The sequence below is a fragment of the Homarus americanus genome, unplaced genomic scaffold (genome assembly GCF_018991925.1).
Source record: "Homarus americanus isolate GMGI-L3 unplaced genomic scaffold, GMGI_Hamer_2.0 scaffold367, whole genome shotgun sequence".
Taxonomy (NCBI): Eukaryota; Metazoa; Arthropoda; class Malacostraca; order Decapoda; family Nephropidae; genus Homarus; species Homarus americanus.
The window spans coordinates 11502173-11528571 of record NW_024743709.1 but is presented as its reverse complement, the minus strand read 5'-3'; the positions used below and the strand labels follow the sequence as shown (position 1 = coordinate 11528571).

The following is a 26399-nucleotide window of genomic DNA, read 5'->3' as shown; positions in this document are numbered from 1 at the left end:
CGTGCAAAATAGGAAAGGTTTACTTTAAATTAAAACATTGTCCTTAATTGTGGGTGTTGCTTTAAATCAATAATCTTAAATTGAATCGCTTTAAATCGACATTCTACTGTATCCACAAATCCCCAAACTGTAGCTTATTAAACCAAAGGAATTGAAGAACCTTAATTGACAACACAAAAGCGCTCACCCCTAGCCACCTCCTTGTCATGGGGAACTTTAACTATGGCGACATCGACTGGAGATATGAAACCACACCAAATCACCTTAATAATCTTGCTGCCCTTTTTGTAGAAACTCTGAGAGACAATTTTCTATTCCAACATGTTAAAGATCCGATTCATTACAGAGTGGAGCAAACACCCAAATCGCTGGACCTCATAACTAATGAGGAGGGTATGGTGGCAAATCTGGAACACCAGTCACCACGTAACATTGTCCTTCAAAATTAACTGTTATTTGGTTCATGACAAAGCCAGGCCAAGGTTCAAATATCACAAGGGTAATTACGATGGGATGAGGGGTACCCACTGGCCTGACTCCCTGAGATATAAGAACGCAGACAATACGCTGAATATCAGAGCCAGTAAAGTGAACCAATTGATCGATAATTATATACCCAAGACCAAACCCAGTGCCTCCAGGAATACAAGGAGACCGCTACATATGGACCATGCAGCGGTCGACAAAGTTAAGAATAAAACTCAGAAATTTCAGACGTGGGTTAGGTCAAACGATGAACAGGACAGAAGGATGTATGCCAGGTCCAGGACCGAAGCAAAGTCAGAGTATAAAATGGCTAAAAAGGAGTTCCAGAGGTGGATTGCAAGCGAGGTCAAGTCAAACCCAAAGGCTTTGTACTTCGACACAAAATAAAAATTTAAAATGCATATAAGAGTATCGAATCTTAGGCTTGAGGATGGTAGTTATGCAGATCCTCACCAGGATAAGGCGGAGGCGTTGAACAAATTCTTTTCCTCGGTGTTCACAAGAGAGGATGTGAACAATCTTCCTGTGTTTGAGGACAGATGGTTTGACACAGCACTGACCCACATTGTGTTCTGAGAAAAGGTTTTAAGAAATAAATTGTCAAAGCTAAAGGTTCATAAGAGTCCCGACCCTGACATGGTGCATCCCAGAGTGCTAAGAGAGTTGTGTAATGAGCTTGCCGAGTCCCTTTAAGATCCTGTTCTGTAAATACCTAGATGAGCAAAAGATCCCATTGACTGGAAAATGGCTTATGTGAATCCTATATTCAAGAAGGGCGATCGTCACTTCACGAATAATGATAGACCAGTGAGCCTGACCAGTATAGTGTGGAAAGTACTTGAGAGCATTATAACAGATGCCATGATAGAACATCTACTACAAAACAACCATGTAAAGGATTACCAACACGGTTTTATGCCGGGACACTCCTGTTTAACACAATTACTCAATGTACTGGATGTTTGGACTCAAATTCTGGAACAGGGTGGTAATATCGACAATATATACCTAGATTTTGCCAAGACTTTCGACAGCATACCCCATGAAAGGCTGAGAATTGACATGGAAGCGTACATGTTTCGGGGAAGTGTCCTAGCGTAGATCGGAGATTTTCTTCATGATCACAAGTAGTGTGTGGCGATTAATGGTATGAAATCATCATGTGTACCCATATCAAGGGGTACTACAGGGCAGTGTATTGGGCCTACTGTTGTTATTTGTTTGTTTCATATATGACATGCCAGAAGCTATACACTCCTCCATACAAATGTTTGTGGACGATGCCAAGTTATATAGGGAAATTAAGAACCAAACAGACTGTGAAGGGCGACAGAAAGATCTCTGTGAGCTTCAAGAATGGTAAGTTTCAGTGTCACGAAATGTAAGAGGATGCACCTGGGTCGTACCAACGGTAAGGAGGTGTATCACATGTCCCAAACGAACGAAGAAACTGCATTAATAGGGACCGAATGTGAAAAGAACCTGGGTGTGTATGTTGACAATGAACTGAAGTTCTCGGGCCATTGTAAGAAGGTGAATCAAGTATTTAAACTAGTAGGTTCTATAAGAAGGTTGATCAGATATCTAGACAGCCCATCCTTCATAACACTCTTCAAGAGTGAGGTGCTTCCCCCTCTGATCCCCGAGATATGCTAGAGACTGTCAGTTGACTGATAATATTCAAAGGAGGGCCACCAGACTGGTACCTGCACAACGTCACCTTATACTACAGACGGGCAAGGTGTGACCTAATTGAAGTGTATAAACATCTCAGTGGCCACTACTCGGTTGAGTGTCCTTACCTTGAGCTGGCGGACACCCGCCACACAAGGGGTCACTGCTCAAGGTTGAAGAAGCCTCAAGTCCAGAAAGCTGTGGGGTCAAACTTTTTCGGAGTAAGAGTTGTGAACTTGACCAACACTGCAGCAGGTTCTGATGCATTCAGAAGCCAGTGCATGCCCAGCACTTGCCAACAGTGCATAATAGAGATGTGCCCGACCACTCAAGCGGCTAACGAGCTGATCAGTGGAGAAAAGGATAAAAGACAAAAAGACATGTAGAGTTTCTGAAGGAAATATTGTTTGGTAATTCATCTATGGTAAACCCTCCCACTAATGGACTAATTCATACAACCCCTGTCTGTTATTCTGGTGGTTCCTTTTTCCACACGACCATCAAAACGGACATTTGCTAGCTGGCTGCAAACAGCTAGCTAAATCGTATTTCATATTTTCTTAACATACCCTAACTGGTTTTTGCCTTTGCTTCCTTTGATAATTGTGTAACAGTTTGGCAATCTATATATAAATGTTTAGGTTTCTAGTGAAGTTTAAAAAAATAATACCCAGAAAACATGATAAGATAGCTGATTCCAACCTCTACTTTTTTCATTCTTCATCTTTCAACATCTCATATGAATAAAGAAGAAGATGATAGAATAATATTAATACATTTTATTTTCCATTTGCAACTTCAGAATGATTGATTGATTTTGGTAATTACATCCCTGGTGATGCAACAGCTTAGGTCATATGTTGTTGAATTAAAATATAAGCTTAGAAGAATGAAATCAAATAATGCTAGGTAAAAAAACAAATAATAAATACCATACAGCTTTTGTAAAAACATTTAAATGTTAATAGATAAAACTCAATGCTTGTCCAGCTTCTTCCATGAAGGAGAGGATGCCCCTGCCCACAGTACCCACTCCTTCCCCCGACACCAAAAAGAGACATTATAAACCTCCTCCCCACGTCACTGGGAAAGGCACTTACAATGAAGATCTCTGAGACTGGGGTACCCCACAAGGAGGTGTCGAACAGCCAATGGGATCACGCAGTCATCATAATGGGGAGGAGGCGTCCTCTCCATTAAAAAACCATGAGTCAGCCGTGTGTGGCCAATACAGAGGCGGGCCAAAGCAGTCTCTCGGCGGCACAACAGTCCTTGATATCCCCAGGCACCCAATGCAAGATGGATGTTGCAGAGCTTGTTTGCTCCGACAGCATCTCACGTGCATTGCCAACTCGAGTGGATGGCAGCTCTTATTACTGGCTTCATATCAGAGACAGGTAGAGGGGAATGACTATTAAGCACTATTCTATCAGTAAACACTAATAATAACAGTAAATCCAGTGAAATATGGCAGGGAGGGAGGAGACTTACAACTGCAGATGACGCTCGACTAGGGGTCACTCACTCCCCTTACCTGCTCCCGTTGCTGGGCACAGTCAGGCGTACGTATGGGAGAATTGCATATCTTGTATGTAGTCTAATTTGAAAATGGTGATGGGCACAGTGATAAACAAGTTATATAAACCATGAATTTTCTTGCGATAACACAATAAGAGTGAATGAAATAATATTTCCACAAACAACAATTGACAAATCTGTTTATGTACCTTTATGTCTTAGTGGAACTTAACCTTTTCGTTCAATGGGGACTTACTGTATTTCAGTTTAAATTCACACTACCCAACCACCTTTACTGAAAGTTTACTTTATTTTCTTTGCTACGGATTGTCAAGTTGATTTCAGCAAAGAATATCTTGGAAAAATAATGAAAGCATAAAAAAGTTAAAATTATACAAGATAGTGCACTGCACCGCAGCTCAGCCTGGATGTGCTGTCCCAGCCATAATACTGTAATGGTTGCCCCTCGTATAACAAGGATGGCCGGCCCAAGGGCCACCTAGACGTGAATTTGTTTAAGGTGTAGAAGCATTCGCCAGTGTAACAACCACACCCTAAATTAACGAGTTGCATGACCCTGTGTCAAGGAATAGTCCGAAAAGACCGGATAACTCGCCAACTGCACTGGCTGACCATTACCCCGGAACACGATCAGCAAATCAATTATCATCCAGGTCCCCAGTTACTGCTGGGTAGACAAAGGCAAATGGCGTAGAGAAACTTGTCCATAGTTTCCCCCTGCCCGGGGATTGAACCCGGGTCAGCTCGCTTGTGAGGTGAGCCTGCTGACCATTACATTACAGGTTGCCCCACCCATACTCTCCTACACTCACTGCATTTTTTCCCTAAGCCAAGCGCTTGTTGTTGAATGCGCTTAAGTTAAATGCACATAAGATGCGACACGACTGTATTATGGTATATAATTTATCATAAATAATAACACATAAAGTATTAAATAATAGAATAAAATACGAGAAAATTTTTGTTTAAAAAAACGACAAGCTAAACCAGTATTGGTGGTGTGGTGGTACAGTTGTGAAATGTGTTTCTACGCCCCCCGTGGTAACCCGTGCCTCCACACGGCAACGTTGCAGTATGATATCACTGTTTATGAATGAATGGGTATTGGTCGTGTAATGATGGACATGATTGGTGGATAAGTTTGCTATAGGTCATATAGGTTGGCTGTTTGGAGACACAGGTTACCACAGGGGGGGACAGGAACACATTTCTGCAACTGTCCCAGGGCAGACCGAGGGACCCTACAGGTAACATTATCAGGAGTTTAAATGCCACTGCTAAGCTATTTTATGCCTCAACAATTCAAGGAGAATCCAGTGATGATGACCCTTGAGATTGGTGATGAAACTGAAGCTGCTTTACAAGTGTCTACAGTTAATTTTGAAGGCTTTTATTTTTACTTTAATTTGCTGTATTTTGTCATTCTGTTTTTTCTTTTCTCTTAAAGTAAGTGAGTTTAGATGTATATAAGGACTTAGGCTATGATATGGTGGGATTTTAAACATTGTACTGTAACTACGGTATGCACATAGCATGTGTTTCAACTTACATACATTTTCGACTTAAGAACGTAATAAGGAACGGAACCCGTTCATAACCTGGGGACCCCCTGTATATCGATTTTTAACACATATTAAAAGGCATCATTTGCACGGATTTCCAATGCGCGGACATATACCAGTAAAATATACCCGCGCAAAATGGGACCCCACTGTACAGATTTCCTAAATCAGCACCACTTTCTTTAGATACGAAAGCTTCTGCCGCTTATATGAATTTGGGTCCGGGCAAAAATTCAAATCGCTCACCAGGAGTCAGCTGGCACAGCCATTTTGGGGAAAGATCTCAGAATAAGTACCTTACTCAGTCAACCATTGTTTACCCTCTTGTGGTGGCGAGCCCAGACTGCCCTCCCATAAGGTAATGTACCACAGTTAAACAGTATTTTCTTAATTGTTTTCATGTGTTAGGTAATAAGTGTACAGATTGTGGTAGAGGCAGGCAGTGGCACAATGATGGAGGTGTAGTGCAGTGGTGGGCACAGCTAAACGAAAAGTTAGCTTCGCTAACCGCTAATCTGCTAACTACAAGGTTAACTTCGTTAACGCTAAACCGCTAAACAGCTAAAAAAATTAGCGGAAGTTAACGATAACCGCTAACTTTTCTTATATGAATTTAGCTTTGTTTTATTTTTTTTTGGGGGGGGGGTGCTCTAAAACCCTTAAAAATAGACCTAGGGAGCTGAAATTTTCATATGTTGTCTTGTAGCTTAGGCATAGAGCTTTCCAAAAAGGTATAGCATGCCAAGATCAGATGATGATCAAGGTGTACACAAATAATTAAATGAACAAATGAAATTAAACATTAGTTTACATTCAAGTTTCAACATACACTTTATAATCTATATTTACTGTACGAAAAGACAGAAAGTATTAAACGAATCCAAAAACTATAGTACTGTATAGCATAGATAGCAAATAGCATCATACCAAGATCAGATGATGATCAACTTATCAAGGTGTACACTGTACACAATTTCACAAATAATTAATTTGCATTCTCATACAACCTATCGGCCTTATTCATTATTCATGTAAATACGTAATACCAACCACATACAAGTACACATTATACCAGTGCATTTTTATATAACTTATTGTTGGTCGTTAGTCATGTAAATAAACAGAAAACTCTAAACTTTAATGAAAAGTAAGTTTTTAGAAAATTTTGTTTGGCACACACCTTGGATGACATCCTGGTTATGAACTTATGCAGTACTTAGCATAACCAAATATATTGACACAAAAAAATCCTAATTAAATTAAAAAATAAATGAGAAATGATGTCTTGTCACGTTTACACGTACTAACACGCAGTCAGCCAAGAGTGCCTGACTGGCTGTTGGAGACACACGTCGCGGCGTCACACGCTTACAGCAGACTGGAACAAACCGGTATAAATTTTGTTAGCAGACTTAAAGTTAGCGGAACTAAATTTAGCGGAAGCTAATTGGTCCGCTAATGGTTTCCAAAGTTAGCGAAAACGCTAATCTTCTAACGAGAAAGTTAGCTTCGCTAATTAGCGGTTAACGGATTAGCAGAACCGTGCCCACCACTGGTGTAGTTTTGGTGATATACAGTAATCCCCTACTGAGCCAAGCTGTGAGGTATTACAGTCGGCCCTTCACATACGCGGGTTTAGCATTCACGGATTCGCAAATACGCGGATTGCCCCGCCGGAGGAATATTCTGTACATTGAAGTAATTGAAGTACATTCAAATCGAGCGCCATTCAACTCGCGCGCGGTACCGAACACGGGACACCGCCCGCTCCCGCAACCTCACACACACACACACACACACACACACACACACACACACACACACACACGCATAGCTCTCCCTCACTCAGTCAGTCTCGCTGTAACCACGCTTGTGTTGACATCAGCATTGTAGTTGCAAAAATATTACATTTCCATGAATGTATTACAGTATATCAAGCACAGTATGAATAGAATATCACTAATATAAGAGTATTTTAACCGAAAACTACTAAAAAAACGAGTAACATATCTTGAACATCGGAAGGTTAAGTAAAGTCTCTTGTTTTCGTCATGTATTTTATCCTATTTTACATTGAAATACATCACGTTTCAGCAAAACTACTATTTATTTCTGAGAATATATTCATTCAGGCACAGTTTAGGTAAAATATACATGTGATGTAACAGTTTTTTAACTGAAAACGATTCGAAAAACACGTACCAAGAAATAACGTTGGAGAAGTTGGGGGAGATGACCAGGATGATTGAGGCACTGAAAAACCTGGCCTATAGTATGGACCCCTCCATGGTGCGTGCCCTGAAATTCATGCGAGGGATGGATGATGCTTTTGTTCCATACAAAAACATCATGGAAGAAATGAAAAGAAAGAGACGACAACCCCCCATCACCATGTTCTTTGATCACCGAAGAAGAGATTCAACACCATCAATCACTGGCGGCAGTGAGGAAGCAGCTGAATCCACCGTCGCCCCCACTTCACCACCCATTATGGAATTGAGTGATGATGAGCCCGATGACCCCCGCCCTGTCGCCGAGGAGAGGTACGGTACAGTAAAGTGAAATTCTTATCTCTTTTTTTTAATAGCTTTTCTTGCCATGTTTATTGTTTGTAAAAATGCACAGCACAGTACAGTTCAGTACAAGTACTGTACATAGGAAGTGGAGGTGCAGTTATTCACAAAACATTTGTGTTTGTTGTCGGCAGTAGTGACGGTGAGGAGGTAGAGGTGGAGGAGGGAGCGGAGGGAGCGAGTTGGGAGGAGTGGTGAGGTGACCTTGGACGCGGGAGCAGGAGCAGGGACGAGTGGAGATGCCAGCCAGTATATTTCTGGTGTATTAATTGTTTTTATAGCTATTTTTGCATTTTAATATTAAATACTGTACATTACGTTTCAACAAAACTACCATTTATTTCTGAGAACAAAGAAATGTAATATTTTTGCTGAAATGATGTACATATTACAGTGGAAAGTGGGATAAAATTATGAAAACAATGACTTTCGCTTTCTTTCTTTCGTTCAAAAGATGTTGCCGTAATCGCTTTTCGAATGGTTTTCAGTTGTGGGATTATAAGGCTAATGATAGGATAGAATATTATTGTAATACAGTACGAGTACAGTACAACAGTTTTTTAACTGAAAACCATTCGAAAAGCGATTACAGGTAGTTCTGCTATAACGCGATAATTGTGTTCTTGTAAAATATCGTGTTATAGAAAATCGCGTAATAGAAATAACAGGGCTTATGGAGAAAATAGGGTTAGGTGCAGATTACTACTCGAAATCGAAAAAATTTAGTAGTTAGCCTAACACAAAGGATAGCACAGTCTAAATAAATGTTACCTTCATATCTAATAATGAAATCATACAGTAAATGTAACACTTTACTTGATGGGGGAGAAGGGTGATTTTGAGGTTGATAAAATCGAGCTTCTCTTCAAGTGTTATATCCTTTCTTTTACGATCATCACTGGGAATTCTATCACCAGAACGCTTCTTGTTGATATTCTTCTTTACTATATTCACAGTTAATACGTACCACAAAATTGGAGAAATAGTAAGTAAAAATCGCGTTATAGCAAACAAGCGTTCGCGTTATACAAATATCGTTCTTAATTCATAAATCGCGTTACAGCAAATTCGCGTTATCAAAACACGCGTTATAGCAGAACTCACTGTACGGTAAAATCTTTTGAACAACGAAAGAAAGCGAAAGTCATTGTTTTCATAATTTTATCCCACTTTCCACTGTACAGTAATATGTACATCATTTCAGCCAAAATATTACATTTCCATATTTATTTCTGAGAATATATTCATTCAGTCACAGTTAAGGTAAAATATACTTGTGATGTAATATTTTAATGAAAATACGGTATCGTAGTTTTCTTTTGTATCAAATTTAATTAACAAAGATTGATGTTTCAAATGTAATGAACAAAAATTTATGTACAGTATCTATAAATAAATTTTAACAAATGAATACTTTGTTTTACATCGTCCTGTGTATACCATACCATGGATTTGGCTACTTTGGGCTAGCTATGATGACGCAAGAGACTGCCCTGGCGACTGTACCGACACTCACAGCTGGTGGTGCGTTGGTGCGTCGTTTCCATTGTTTACTGGTAGTTACTGGTAAATATTTTTCAACCTAACGAAACTATTACCCTTTTAGAGGTCGACCCCCAATTTTTTGCAAAATAATTTGGTCTTAAAAACTCGAACTACACACAGGTATATACGGTAAATAAGGACATGGGGGGCCAGGGATTTTGGGGGGGGGGGGCAGCAGCAATAGTACACGGATTTTTAACATTCACAGGTATCTCTGTTACCTAACCCCCGCGAATGTTAAGGGCCGACTGTGTGTGTGTATGTGTATATATATATATATATATATATATATATATATATATATATATATATATATATATATATATATATATATATATATATATATATATATATATATATATATATATATATATATATATCAGATTGATGTACAATTTTTTTTTATGTACTGTATAACATAAAAACAAAGTGAGTTACAGTCTGCCCTTAACATAAGCGGGGGTTAGGTATCAGAGACACCCGTGAATGTTAAAAATCCGTGTACTTTTGCTGCCCCCCTAAAAAAACCCTGGCCCCCCCATGTCCTTATTTACCGTGTATACCTGTGTGTAGTTCGAGTTTTTAAGACCAAATTATTTGGCAAAAAATTGGAGGTCGACCTCTAAACGGGTAATAGTTTCGTTAGGTTGAAAAATATTTACCAGTAACTACCAGTAAACAATGGAAACGACGTACCAACGCACCACCAGCTGTGAGTGTCGGTACAGTTGCCAGGGCAGATCTCTTGCGTCATCATAGCAAGCCCAAAGTAACCAAATGCATGGTATGGTATGCACAGGACGATGTAAAACATAAAGTATTAATTTTTTAAAGTTTATTTATAGATACTGTACATAAATTTTTTTTCATTACATTTGAAACATCAATCTTTGTTAATTAAATTTGAAACAAAAGAAAACTACGATACCGTATTTTCATTAAAATATTACATCACAAGTATATTTTACCTTAACTGTGACTGAATGAATATATTCTCAGAAATAAATATGGAAATGTAATATTTTTGCTGAAATGACGTACATATTACAGTGGAAAGTGGGATAAAATCATGACGAAAACAATGACTTTCGCTTTCTTTCGTTGTTCAAAAGATTTTACCGTAATCGCTTTTCGAATGGTTTTCAGTTAAAAAACTGTTGTACTCGTACTGTATTACAATAATATTCTATCCTATCATTAGCCTCATAATCCCACAACTGAAAACCATTCGAAAAGCGATTACGGTAACATCTTTTGAACGAAAGAAAGCGAAAGTCATTGCTTTCGTCACAATTTTATCCCACTTTCCACTGTAATACGTACATCATTTCAGCAAAAATATTACATTTCCATGTTCTCAGAAATAAATAGTAGTTTTGTTGAAACGTAATGTACAGTATTTAATATTAAAATGCAAAAAGCTATAAAAACAATTAATACTGTACACCCGTAATGTACTGGCTGGCATCTCCACTCGTCCCTGCTCCCGCTCCAGGTCACCACTCCTCCCAACTCGCTATCCCTCTCGCCTCCACCTCACCGTCACTACTGCCGACAACAAACACAAATGTTTTGTGAATAACTGCACCTCCACTTCCTATGTACAGTACTGAACTGTACTGTGCTGTGCATTTTTACAAACAATAAACATAGCAAGAAAAGCTATAAAAAAAAGAGATAAAAATTTCACTTTACTGTACCGTACCTATCCTCGGCGACAGGACGGGGGTCATCGGGTCATGGTCACTCAATTCCATAACGGGTGGTGAAGTGGGGGCGACGGTGGATTCAGCTGCTTCCTCACTGCCGCCAGTGATTGATGGTGTTAAATCTCTCCTTCGGTGATCAAAGAACATGGTGATGGGGAGTTGTCGTCTCTTTCTTTTCATTTCTTCCATGATGTTTTTGTATGGAGCAAAAACGTCATCCATCCCTCGCATGAATTTCAGGGCACGCACCATGGAGGGGTCCATACTATAGGCCAGGTTTTTCAGTGCCTCAATATTCCTGGTCATCTCCCCCAACTTCTCCAACGTTATTTCTTGGTGCTCTTCCTCTTCCTCATCCTCTTTCCCTTTTGCTTCCTCTTCCTTGCCTGAGTCTACTAACTCCTGTAGATCCTCCTCGGTCAGCTCAGTGTCGTGCTCTTCAATTAGCTCCCTAATCTCGTCCTCTGCCATGTCCTGGAAGCCTTCAGCAGCCACTTTCCTTGACAGTGCCAGGGTCTTTTTCACCGCCTCTGCGATGGCTTCGTCAGGAGAAAATCCAGTGAAATCTTTCACACATTCAGGCCACAGTGATTTCCAGCAGGCATTCACTGTCTCAGGCTTCACATCCTTGAATGATTCAGCCACCACAGATACGCAGTTGGCAATGTTGAAGCTCTTCCAGTACTGAATCACATCCGGGTTTTGGTCATGGTCTAAGGCTGAGTGCAGTCTGGCCATCACACGTTTACTGTAGTTAGCCTTGAACGTCTTGATAACTCCCTGGTCCATTGACTGGATAAGTGCAGTGGTGTTGGGTGGAAGGAACAACACCTGTACCTTTTCATGCAACACCTCCACTGACTGTGGATGACCGGGAGCATTGTCGAGGATTAGCAGGATCTTGAACTCAAATCCTTTCTGGTGCAGGTAACGTTCAACCTCTGGCAGGAAACAATGGTGGAACCAGTTGAGAAACAGTTCGTTCGATGTCCAGGCCTTCATATTGTTCATCCAGAAAACAGGCAGCATGCTCATGTCGCGGCGTTGGAATGCACGCGGTTTCTTAGACTTTTATATGAAGCCTGGGCGAATGAGGTGACCCGCAGCATTGCCACAAAATAGCACGGTGCACCTGTCCTTGGCTGCCTTGAATCCTGGTGCACGGCGTTCTTCTTGGGCGATGAAAGTGCGCTGTGGCATCTTTTTCCAGAACAAACCTGTTGGAAAAGAAAATAGTACACCCTGTACTGTACTATTATACATATACGGTATCAAAATCGGTATAAAAATATTACAGCACACTGTATGGTAAATCACTACGGAATAAAAATATAAAAGTTACCGTATAAAAATCAGATGCATTTATCCCGGTTTTTCTTACAACACAATACAGTACATACAGTACAACAGGTATTTGAGCATTTTTAAGGTTAAATGTACAGTAGTAATTTATTGTCTTACCTGTTTCATCCATATTCCAAACTTGCTCTGGCTTGTATCCCTGCTCCTCGAGTATTGCTTTCAACTGCTGGGAAAGCTTTCGCTGCCATGGTGTCTGCTGACGCACCCTCCCCAGTCATCTTCACATTCTTCAGGCCGAATCGACGCTTGAAATTGTCACACCCCTTGCTGGCTTGGAAAGGTTTCGGAGGTGTCTCAGGTGTGGGGGTAGCAGCACTGGTACTGGGTACGGGTTCCTCAGCTACAAGCATGAAGCGTGTGTGTAGAGACTTAGCTTTCTCCCGGATAAGGATAGAGTCTACTACTACATCTTTCCGGTGCTGGTCCTCTATCCACATAAACAAGGCATTCTCCATCTTCACCATTGCCTTCTCCCTCACTTGGCTGACATGCTTAGCACTGCGTGGAGCACTGGCACTTACAGCATCACAGATATCTTTTTCCCTTTTCTTGATGGTACGTACCGTGCTTTCATTCACATTGTACAGTCGCCCCACAGCAGCGAATGACATTCCCTCCCTTTAACTTATTCAACAACTCCACCTTCTCCTGCAGAGTCATCACTTTCTTCTGGCGCTTAGGGGTGGCTCCAGCTGGTGTCTTTGATGCTCTTTTAGGGGTCATGGTAAATGTGGGTAGCAAGGGTAGCAACTACAATTCTGATGTTAACACAAGCGTGGTTACAGCGAGACTGACTGAGTGATGGAGCGCGGAGTGGGGTGACGACGCGCTATGCATGTGTGTGTGTGAGGTTGCGGGAGCGGGCAGCGTCCCGTGTTCGGTGCCGCGCGCGAGTTGAATGGCGCACGATTTGAATGTACTTCAATTAAATCAATGTACAGAATATTCCTCCGGCTGGGCAATCCGCGTATTTGCAAATCCGTGTATGCTAAACCCGTGTATGTTAAGGGCCGACTGTACAGCGGTTAGTTTATTGTGTACCCCATACTCATCCTGTGAGCTGTAGCACAAAAGGGTTACAGAGTATAGTTTACAAAGAGTCTGTATAACTACCTCCAGTGGTCATGGTATTATGGTATTGAATGTTACAGAGTATTTCAAATACATTGTTTGTTTAGTTCTTTATATAGAGGGTAACTTATTCACAACTGTGTGAGTACAGGAGTGTGAGGCAGTACACACGCAATTGCAAATATGTTACCCTCTATGTACGGAACTAAAGCAAGCACTGACAGTGGCAGGGAGAGAGCTACAACTGGCGTTCCCTCACTCACTGCTCCACTGTCTCTCCGTCTTTTGCCAAATGACAATTCAGTATTTTGTCTTTTATTTATTATTATTATTATTTTTTTTAACATTTTTATTTATTCCTGACATATAATGGTACAGTATATATTATATTATGTACAAATAATAAGTTCTTCCACATGCATCCAGCCTGTGACACAGTTCAGAATATCAATATGAATGTCATCCATCTGACTCACAGACGTGTGACGGCCACCGCAGTGGGTGTCTATGCCGTGACGTCATGGAACTCACTTATAGCACCGCCTCAACACATTTACTTCCTATATACTGAATGCTCTTCATTTTTCTTGTTTAAAGTTTTACATTATATTTTTATATATTTCAAAGCCACGTTAGAGTATTGTAATGGCTTTCCACAACTTTTATAGTTTCATTACAAGTAACAACATGCGAGGCAGCTGGGCTGGCAAGTTGGCGATATAGTTATACCCAAGGCCTTGGCTATAACCGCCTCCACACATTTTCGCTTCTCACGCATACAGTACACACTCATGCTCTTCATTTTCTTATTTTATAGTTTTATATTATATTTTATTTATATCAAAACCACATTCGGGTTTTTTACAGGTAAACCCCAAGATATGATGAGGTTAGGTTCCTGAAAAACCCATCGCTTGGTGAATTATCCTCAATAGGAAGTATTATAACATGGGGTTCAGTGGGATACATTCCCAGCCAATCCCCAAACACACATTCATCACCGACAAAAAAACAATTCCTACAATACTACTATCAGTACAAAACAATTAAACAACACTGACCTTATCCTGAAGAATAAGCCTGATCATTATCACGTCTCCCCTTCGAGGCTAAGGGGACTCTTGTAGGTGGAGTGGAGACATTACTCTGACTCCCTACACCACCTCTTGGGAGTCTCATGCTGCTTAACAATGTCAAGCTTCATCTCAGAGACATGGTTTTCTTGAATGCCTTGGCCTTCCCAGACATTACACTGCTCACTTCACAGTCACAAAAACTGAGCAAAAGCACTTGTCACAAAAACAGAGTGAACGATGATAATATGAAAACAATAATAGTGGCCGACACTGCTCAGTTACAAAAACACAGAAAATATCACTTCACAGTCACCATAACACAGTTCAATCTTAATGTTAGTGCTGTCCTCTCACTATACAGTGGTCCCTCGGTTAACGAACTCAATCCGTTCCAGCAGGTTGTTCGTTAACCGAAAAGTTCGTTAACGTAAACCATTGTTTCAATGGGTTTTTGGGTAATTGGTTCCAGCTCACCGAAAATTTCCTAAATTCAACAAAAATGGTAGAAAAGTTCACTTACTTTGAGGTGTGTATGTAGAAGGCTCCTGGATGATGATGATGATGATGATGATGATGATGATGGGAATTAGAATGGGGGTGGAGGAGAAGGAAGAAGAGAAGGCATTGGGGTGGAAGAGAAGTCACCCCATGGCACCATTTCACCCATAAAATTTTAGTTCTCTTGGTGTATTTCAAGATTATTTTCTTTAAATCAACACTGCACTGCATTATATATTGTCAATATGTAAAATATATTTCAAAATGACCAATAATTTGCTTGGAAACACAGAAAAAAAAGCGTTTAGTTGAAGAGAGTCTCAAGCAAGATGTTACCTCCACTGAAAACAGAGAGAGACTAACGCCTGTCTGGTGTGTTAACAGGCTGGATGGCACGCCAGAAACTAGTTTCTTTACCTTCAATTATGCTCAATAATTGTTAAAATGACTAAAAAAAGTTAATATTAAACTTTTAAAATTATTGCATAGTATAAACTTCTTGATATTTACTAAAATAGTAAGGAATTTAAGCCCTAAAACCGATTACTGTATTGGCGGACTGATACTAAAGCTGGTTGCCCGGTTAGTGCAAGCGGAAACATGTTGAGGTCGGTTCGTAAGAAATTCGTTAACCGAATTTTTGTTCGTTAACCGAATTGACGATTCTTATGGAAGGCAGTTCGTAAACCGAAATTTCGTTAACCGAGGCGTTCGTTAACCGAGGGATCACTGTATAAGGAAAAAAGCCCACCGATGATAAGTGCAATGTATGATGCTGGCTGATAATCGTGGAGCCATGCGATGGCGGGTTTATGATCGACAAAGAACCAAACACAGGGCTGTATTGCACGGGTAGGCTTACAAGTGAAGGTAGAGATGCGTCGTGCATAGGGTTAAATAAAATATCACTGACTTGACATAGAAAAATATAATTTGCATTACTGGAATACTTGCAAGACAGCAGTTAATTTGAGTGTAAACAACCCATAGTTTGTACTGGAGAGAAAAAATCCAACCAATAGATATCGATGGCTGTTTAATGGTTATCGTTAAAGTGAGTTATTTTTATTGTATATAACGAGATGGTCTTAATTTATGACCATCGTTGCTCGGGATATTGCACCTCGAGGTTTACTTGTAAGTTGTAACCTTGTAATTATTGTATCATTAACCCTTTGCATTAGGAGTTTACTTTCCAAGGTGTAAAGTTACATAACTGTAATTTTTTGTGGGGGGCTTGGGAGTCATTCGAACACCCGACTCTTCACTGGCCGGACTTGGATATTTACCCTGTCTCTAGATTAGTAATTCTGACTGTACAGCAGATTTAATGGGGAGGGTTTAAAAGGAGTTAAAAGGACAGAGACATAACCTAACCTAACCTACCCGCTTGGCTGCCAGGAGAAGACTGCTAAACAATGGGCCTGCACTTATCTCCATCCACACAGTGGTAATTTGTGGAAGCTTGCCTCTTGAAATCATGCAGCCATTTATGACACAAAAATTTTTATGCAATTATCGTGAAACGTTTTTACCCTAAGTTTTTAAAGTTTAAGACGTAATTCATGTCACCACTGCAGTTAGTGCTATCTAATAATATACAGTGATACCCCGATTTACGCGGTCAATTGAACCCGCGGAGTAGCGCGTAAAACAAAAAACACGTAAATGGAATAACAGAACATATGGGATTAATTGTAATAGAGACTGGGTCGACTCCCAAACTCCACTTTTTCAGACACAATACCTATGTTGTAGTAAAAATAACTTCTTAATTTTATGATGGTATGCACACACAATTAATATTTAAGAGAGATACAGTTGCCAGGTTAATGTCCATTCAAATAATGGACTCAAATCCCCCTTCCCACGCTTGCTGGCTCCTCCCTCTCTGAGAAATGTTTGGGTGAAAACACTAGATTTTAAGGTATAGTAATAAATAATACCTTAGACTAAAGTTAGGATAATATAATTGACATTGCTGGTTTTCTTGCAGGTCAGGGAATATTTTGAATGTAAACGTCATATATTTTGCACAAAAGATAAAATGTTTGCATATTTGCATGATCTCCTTAAATTACATCTAAAAAATGTATGTCTAATGCAAATGTTAAGATGTTGTATTTAAAATGATCACCATCTTGTAAGAATTTCAGCAATGTAAATTATATTCCGGCAGGGTAATTTGTATGAATTTTATGAGCTAAAGCAAATATCTTCAGCAAATAAACAAATTATACTTCACCCGAGTAAATTCACCGCGTAAATGAGTAAATTCACCGCATAAATCGGGCATCCTGGTTCTGGCAAGGTACTGCGTAAATGACCAAACGCGTAAACGAGAACCGCGTAATTCGATGTATTACTGTAATGCAATTCACGTCATCGTGTGCGAGAGGGTTAAGTTCCCTGTTGCCTACCATAATTTATATTTTAGGATTTATATCCAATTTGGAAACAACCAATACTTTAGTCTTTGCAGCATTAACTCTTTAGCCACATTTTTTGCCCTTTCCATAAATCTGTTTACCAGTTTTTTAATGCCTCTTCACTATCTTTGATAAGAGCAGTATCATCTGCTTAGTATCATCTGCTTATATGATATTAACTTTACCACTAATGTTTAGTTCTTCATTGTCACTTAAAATTTCTCTCATCAAGAATTCTGAATATATATTATAATGTGGGAGATGGAACACAGCCTTGTCTTACTCCCTGTCTAACTGTGAACCAATTAGTAAGTTCATTATATACTAGCTTATAGAGGAAAATTTTGTAGACAAAGTAAGGCCTCATTTGTAAATATGTGAATTGACTATACGTAAAAATTTTCTGGAGACAAGATCATTGAAAGAATTGTATTAGAGTGTTCACTGACCTTGTATAATCTTTCTGGGGTGACCACATCATATTTTACATTATGTACTTAGCATCCTGGTGAAACATGATTTTGTTTTATTTTTGATAGTACAGTACCTGTACTGATGTTATTGTTAACCTTTACAATAATTTTCTTTGTACTGTAATGCAAGTACAGTACTGTATTTTAATAATAATGATATTCATATTTTCAGATATATGAAATGCAAAATTGTGTGGTCAGGTCACACGACAATAAGAAGAGCTCTTGAGAAGCCACCGGATAAGGTTTACACTCAGATTTATCAAAATATTATTGTAATTTTGAAAATCATTATCTTTTCACAGAATTGTTCTTGTTTTTTTTATCTTCATGTGCAAGGGGAAGTCCAGAAGTACACTAATATTTCAATTTGTAGTAAACTTTGTAACAAAATTAAAAAGAAAACATTTAATTGGATTTTAATGTATTCTTGTAAATGGAAATAATATACCAAGACTTTAGGAATTCTGGAAATGAATAATTTTCTTGACTTATAAAATATCAAACATGTGCAGCTGGCATGTGGATTTGACACCCGCTTCCTGTCCCATAAATTGCTGGTTTGTGTTTAGGGCACTGCTAGTTTATCTAGCTTCACTATGGGGATGCCACTTTTAATATTTTACTGAAAACTCCAGACATTTTATTCAGCAGAGAGGGAACTCCATATACAAATGGTTAACAGTTGTGGAAAATGAAGCAGGTGAGTGCACAGTAAGTGAAGCTGCCTCCTTGTGTGCCCAAAAAAAGTTTGGTCCATAGTGTGCTGTATCATCCACACTGCCCCTGATGGGCTGTCAGGTTTACAGGCCCCATTGTTACTTCAACACAAATTCACACACATGACTTGAAAATTGTTGTCAAAAGCTTGGAAATCAATGTTTTATCACATTTCAAACTTCCTCATTTTTACAGTGATATCTCCGCTAGCCGGAACAATTGGTGCAGAGCACTTCCGGGAATGAGAGATTTCTGGGTAAGGAGATGACTCTCTCAAAGCCGGAAAAAATCCCTCATCCCCATAATTTTCTGGAATTGTCCGGGTAACAGAAAAATTTTCTCAGCATTTCCTGAAATTGCACGTTACATCATCTCTCAAACCTGGAAAAATATCCTCCATCTCCGGAATTTTCTGGGTAACGGAAAAATGTTCTCGGATGTTCCGAAAAATGCACCTTCTTTTCATCTCTCAAACCTGGAAAAAACTTCCCCATCCCGGGAATTTTCCAAGAAAATTTCAATTCCGGCTATCAGAGAGTCCCGGGTTTGAGGGATTCCGGCTAACGGAGATATTCTTTATATTTCCACGTCCTTGGTTTAATTTATTTATACTTGTTGTAACTCTTGCTGTTCTTGCTGTCTTCTATATAAAGTGTCACAGCAAATAGGTAAATAAAATCCTCTATATTTTAATTCATTTTTTATAAAGCTACACTCTGGAACATATGAAAGGCTGAAGAATGCAGTATTTATTTTTGAAGATTGAAATGTGCATGTTACATTCAGGGGAAAACCCTGATGAATAATTAGAAAATACGTTAAAGTTAAACCCTATACAAGACAAAATTGCAGAGCGGGGGATTCTAATCATGACATAAATATTACAGGATTTCACAAAGCCATCAGGAAGGGTGCACTCAGTTCGGTACTTCAGTGGTATGGTGATAAACACATCTGTTGAAGAATAGTACAACAGCTGAAGCACCCTGTTGTTGATTCTCTATCGCTCCAATACCTATGGATACTGACATGTCCCTTTCTCTCATCTAAACCATCATCATCCACAGCAAAAGTTGATATGCAGGGAATATTTGATTGTACACCTACAAAATACTGATGATGTGACCCAGCAGTGGGTGTGGGAGTCTTTTAGCGTCCCAGGTAGTAACACTGTGTGCTCTATAAAGCACAGCTAGTCTTTAGTTACTGTTATTCTGCAGACCCCTCCCAACGTGACAAGTGTGGTAATCACTCCGTCACTAATGACTCACTCCACATCACTCACAAGATCTCATGAATCCATTCATGATGGTTGTTTCAGAGGACTCATAATCTAACACATGATAAGTTCCATGACACAACAGAAAATGGCCAAAAGATTACACCTAACATGTTCCATGAGGACTTACCTATGTATTTGAAACTTCACCCGTAGTCTTCCTGAACACCACAGTGGTGGTGTTCTGTGACTTAAATAGTAATAGCTGCAATTATGATAAGACATAGTGCAATGATGTGATAATTAATGCTTCCATTTATACCATACATAAAGACTTTACAAGTGTTACATTAGCAAACTTACATCTTCACATAATTATATGGACTATTATAAAACTGGCATTACAGTAACTAAGACACAAACATGTGCATTTTCATAAGCATGAAGCAGCAACAAATCTGTATATAGGTGATAGTGTGATACGTCTTACACCATAAAGACCAAACAGCCCATGTTGAACATACACAACAATATCAAATAGCAAAGATTTTTAAATTCATACAGTATTAATGGATTGTTCATAGCCAAATTATATGCGAGAGCATAGAGGCTTTAGATTACACCCAAACATAATTTAGAACTTTCTATTCGCCCAACTCTGTTTAGTGTGTAACAAAGTATGTGGGTTAGTGTGTCATGTTTACAAGGTTCAACACAATGTCTGGGGCAGAACTGGCAGTGCTACTCATTATAATAAGCTCAGATGATTAAATAGATGATCGTCATATTTCATGGAGAGGTCCATCGGACTAGCTAACTCACTATTTACATACATTAGTCTCAGGTAATGGGAAACTGTGTAATTATTAGGTATGCAAGAGGATAACATATTAGTTTTTATCTTAGGATGTAAGTTAGCAGCAGTCTCTTAGGCAGTAGACTACCATACTCATTCACTAGAAGTGATCAGCCTTCCTCACACTCAATCTAATAAGTATTATAGCACCTTACAGGGAACTGAGAAGTCATATAAGTTTTACCATATTTCTTGTCTTGGGTAACAGAAAGCCTGTCTGGTATATGAGAGGCTTTGGAGGGATCAAAATGGAGAATTATCACACTACCAGCACAAGAAGGGCTAATTTTGAGAAAGTGCACTATCCAGAAGAGAAAAACCTTTACTGTATCATCAGAATCAAATTGAACAAGTTAACATAACGATTCAGTGCATATGATTACACATATTTACCCATAACTTCTGTAATAATGACTTGGTTGGTGATTGTCACTGACTATAAGGATGCACTTGCATGGTGCAACCACTAGTGAGAAGTTATTTGTAAAAAAAATATATATATATTTGCCCTTATGACAAGGAAGTCTAAATACTGCAAGAGACCTAAAAACATATACTCGTACTGTATAGGCCTACATATGTTTTTATTGAATAATATCATAAAGACATTTCTAATTGTGAAGAAAAAAGGCATCATTTCTTTTATATTATTATTATTTTTTTTAATTTGCTATCCAAGGAAAATCATACTCAAGCTTCCTTATATTTTAACATGAATATGACTCCCTTCAACTGACTATTCCAGCACTGAATCATTCTTAAAGGCTTTTATATTGGATTTTTCTCCTAACTGGAAATGTAAGTGCAGTACATAATTGACTCCCTCGCGATTTAACATGAAGTGGCATCCTAAATGATATGAAAATTGGCTTGAGATACTGCCATAACGAGATAATTTCTAACATCACCATTTAAAAAGTAGAAAAAGATGACACTTGATAGCTTGGGTCTGATAAATATCAGTGGCAATAAACTGTTCGAAAGAAACCCTGCCTCTAGTCCCAGTATGGTGTGACCACTTTGAAAGGCTCACCATTATATTGGCCAAAATAAACTTTTACAATGGAACTATGAAAAACAGTATAAATGTTAGAAAGCACCATTCTTACTAACCAACACAACCTCAAACTACTGAAACCATATCCAATTGTGACTGCAGGCCACCACTACCTCACACCACCCACCACCATCCACCACTACCTCACACCACCCACCACCACCAGCCACCACTACCTCACACCACCCACCACCAGCCACCACTACCTCACCACCACCACCAGCCACCACTACCTCCCACACCACCCACCACCACCACTACCTCACACCACCCACCACCAGCCACACTACCTCACACCACCCACCACCAGCCACCACTACCTCACACCACCCACCACCACCAGCCACCACTACCTCACACCACCACCACCAGCCACCACTACCTCACACCACCCACCACCATCCACCACTACCTCACACCACCACCAGCCACCACTACCTCACACCACCCACCAGCCACCACTACCTCCACCACCCCCACCATCCACCACTACCTCACACCACCAGCCACCACTACCTCCACACCACCCACCACCATCCACCACCACCTCACACCACCCACCACCAACCACCACTACCCCACACCACCCACCACCATCCACCACCACTATCTCACACCACCCACAACCAGCCACAACTACCTCACACCACCCACCACCAGCCACCACTACTCCCACACCATCCACCAACAGCCACCACTCACCCCACACCACCCACCACCAGCCACCACCAGCCACCACCACCTCACACCACCCACCACCAACCACCACCACCTCACACCACCCACCACCAGCCACCACCACCTCACACACCACCCACCACCATCCACCACCATCTCACACCACCACCACCAGCCACACAACCACCCCACACCACCCACCACCAGCCACCACCACCCCACACCACCCACCACCAGCCACCACTACTTCACACCACCAGCCACCACTACCTCACAACACCACCACCAGCCACTACACCTCACAACACCACCCACCACCAGCCACCACCACCTCACACCACCCACCACCAGCCACCACTACCTCACACCACCCACCACCAGCCACCACCACCCCACACCACCCACCACCAGCCACCACCACCCCACACCCACCCACCACCAGCCACCACCACCCCACCACCACCAGCCACCCACCACACCTCACAACACCACCCACCACCAGCCACCACCACACCACCACCACCCAGCCACCACCACCCCACACCACCCCACCACCAGCCACCACCACCCCACACCACCACCAGCCACCACCACCTCACAACACCACCCACCACCAGCCACCACCACCTCACACAACACCACCCACCACCAGCCACCACCACCCACACACCACCCACCACCACCAGCCACCACCACCCCCACACCACCACCACCAGCCACCACCACCCCACACCCACCCACCACCAGCCACCACCACCTCACACCACCCACCACCCACACCACCACCCCACACCACCACCACCAGCCACCACACCCCACCACCCACCACCAGCCACCACCACCACAACACCACCCACCACCAGCCACCACCACCCCACAACACCACCCACCACCAGCCACCACCACCCCACAACACCACCCACCACCAGCCACCACTACCTCACAACACCACCCACCACCAGCCACCACCACCCCACAACACCACCCACCACCAGCCACCACTACCTCACAACACCACCCACCACCAGCCACCACTACCCCACAACACCACCCACCACCAGCCACCACCACCTCACAACACCACCCACCACCAGCCACCACTACCTCACACACCACCCACCACCAGCCACCACCACCTCACAACACCACCCACCACCAGCCACCACCACCTCACACAACACCACCCACCACCAGCCACCACCACCTCACAACACCACCCACCACCAGCCACACCACCCCACACCACCAGCCACCACACCACCCCACACACCACCCACCACCACCACCAGCCACCACCACCCCACACACAACACCACCCACCACCAGCCACCACTACCCACACCACCAGCCACCACCACCTCACACCACCCACCACCACCACCAGCCACCACCACCCCCACACCACCCACCACCACCACCAGCCACCACCACCTCACACACCCACCACCACCACCAGCCACCACCACCTCACACCACCACCACCACCACCAGCCACCACCACCCCCACACCACCCACCACCAGCCACCACACCACCACACCACCCACCACCAGCCACCACCACCCCACACCACCCACCACCAGCCACCACCACCACCCCACACCACCCACCACCAGCCACCACCACCCACACCACCCACCACCAGCCACCACTACCACACCACCACCACCAGCCACCACCACCTCCACCCACCACCACCAGCCACCACCACCCCACACCACCCACCACCAGCCACCACTACCCCACACCCACCACCACCAGCCACCACCACCTCACACCACCAGCCACCACCACCCCACACCACCCACCACCAGCCACCACCACCTCACCACCCACCACCACCAGCCACCACCACCCCACACCACCCACCACCACCACTACCCCACACCACCCACCACCACCAGCCACCACTACCTCACACACACACCACCACCAGCCACCACCACTCCCACACCACCAGCCACCACCACCTCACACCACCCACCACCACCAGCCACCACTACCTCACACCACCCACCACCAGCCACCACCACCTCACACCACCACCACCAGCCACCACCACCCCCACACCACCCACCACCCACCACCACCTCACACCACCACCACCAGCCACCACCACCTCACACCCACCACCACCAGCCACCACCACCTCACACCACCCACCACCAGCCACCATCACCCTACACACCACCCACCACCACCAGCCACCACTACCCCCACACACCACCCACCACCAGCCACCACTACCCCACACCACCCACCACCACCAGCCACCACTACCCTCACAACACGCACCAGTACCTCACACCACCCACCACCAGCCACCACTACTCACACCCACCCACCACCAGCCACCACCACCTCACACCACCCCACCCCACCAGCCACCACCACCTCCCCACACCCCACCCCACCACCAGCCACCACCACCCCCACACCACCCACCACCAGCCACCACTCACCCCACACTCACCACCACCACCACCACAGCCACACCACCACCCCCACCCCACCCACCACCACCAGCCACCACCACCCCACACCACCCACCACCACAGGCACCACTACCTCACAACACCGCCAGTACCTCACACCACCCACCACCAGGCACCACTACCCCACAACACGCACCAGTACCACACCACCCACCACCAGCCACCACTACCTCAACCCCACCCACCACCACCACAGCCGCCACCACCAACCCACTCCCACCCACCACCACCAGCCACCACCACCCTCACCCCCCCCACCACCACCAGCCACCACCACCCCACACCACCCACCACCACCAGCCACCACCACCTCACCCCACCCACCACCACCAGCCACCACTACCCCACACCACCCACCACTACCCCCACCCCACCCACCACCACCAGCCACCACTACCTCACCCCACCCACCACCACCAGCCACCACTACTCCCACACACGACCAGTACACCTCACACCACCCACCACCAGCCACCACTCACCTCACCCCCACCCACCACCACCACCAGCCACCACTCACCTCACAACACGCACCAGCACCTCACACCACCCACCACCAGGCACCACTCACCCCACAACACGCAACCAGCACCACACCACCCACCACCAGCCACCACCACCCCACCCCACCCACCACCACCAGCCACCACCACTCCCCACCCCACCCACCACCACCAGCCACCACCACCCCACACACACACCACCCACCACACCACCAGCCACCACACCACCCCACCCACCACCACCAGCCACCACTCACCCCACACCACCCACCACAAGCCACCCACCATCTCACCCCACCCACCACCACCAGCCACCACCACCTCACCCCACCCACCACCACCAGCCACCACTCACACCACCCACCACCAGCCACCACCACCCCTCACCACCCACCACCAACCACCACTACCCCACAACACGCACCAGCACCTCACACCAACCACCACCCCAGCCCACCACCCCAACCCCACCCACCACACCAGCCACCACCACCCCAACCCACCCACCACCACCAGCCACACCACCACCCCCACACCACCACCACCACCACCACAGCCACCACCACTCCTCCACCCACCACCACCAGCCACCACCACCACACACCACACCAGCCACCACCTTCCACCCCACCCCCACCACCACCTCACCAGCCACCACCACCACCCCACCCACCACCACTCGCCACCACCACCACACTCCCACCACCTCACCACCCAGCCACCACCACCTCACCCCCACCCAACACCACCACCACCTCACACCACCACCACCAGCCACCACTACCACACCCCACCCACCACCCACCAGCCACCACTGTCACCCCACCCACCACCACTGCCACCACACCACTCCACCCACCACTCACCAGCCACCA

The 26399-nt window shown here is 43.6% G+C and overlaps 1 protein-coding gene across 1 annotated transcript in view; it reads left to right on the top strand.

The window, feature by feature from the left end:
* The window catches only part of LOC121877255 (U4/U6.U5 tri-snRNP-associated protein 2-like), a 163590-nt gene extending 145181 nt beyond the window's left edge, over positions 1-18409 (top strand). The window contains exon 12 of the mRNA XM_042382906.1: positions 18170-18409. Within this exon, the coding sequence (XP_042238840.1) occupies positions 18170-18226 (57 nt within the window). The 3' untranslated portion in view covers positions 18227-18409. The remainder of the gene's footprint in view (positions 1-18169) is intronic.
* Positions 18410-26399: the final 7990 nt, after the last annotated feature.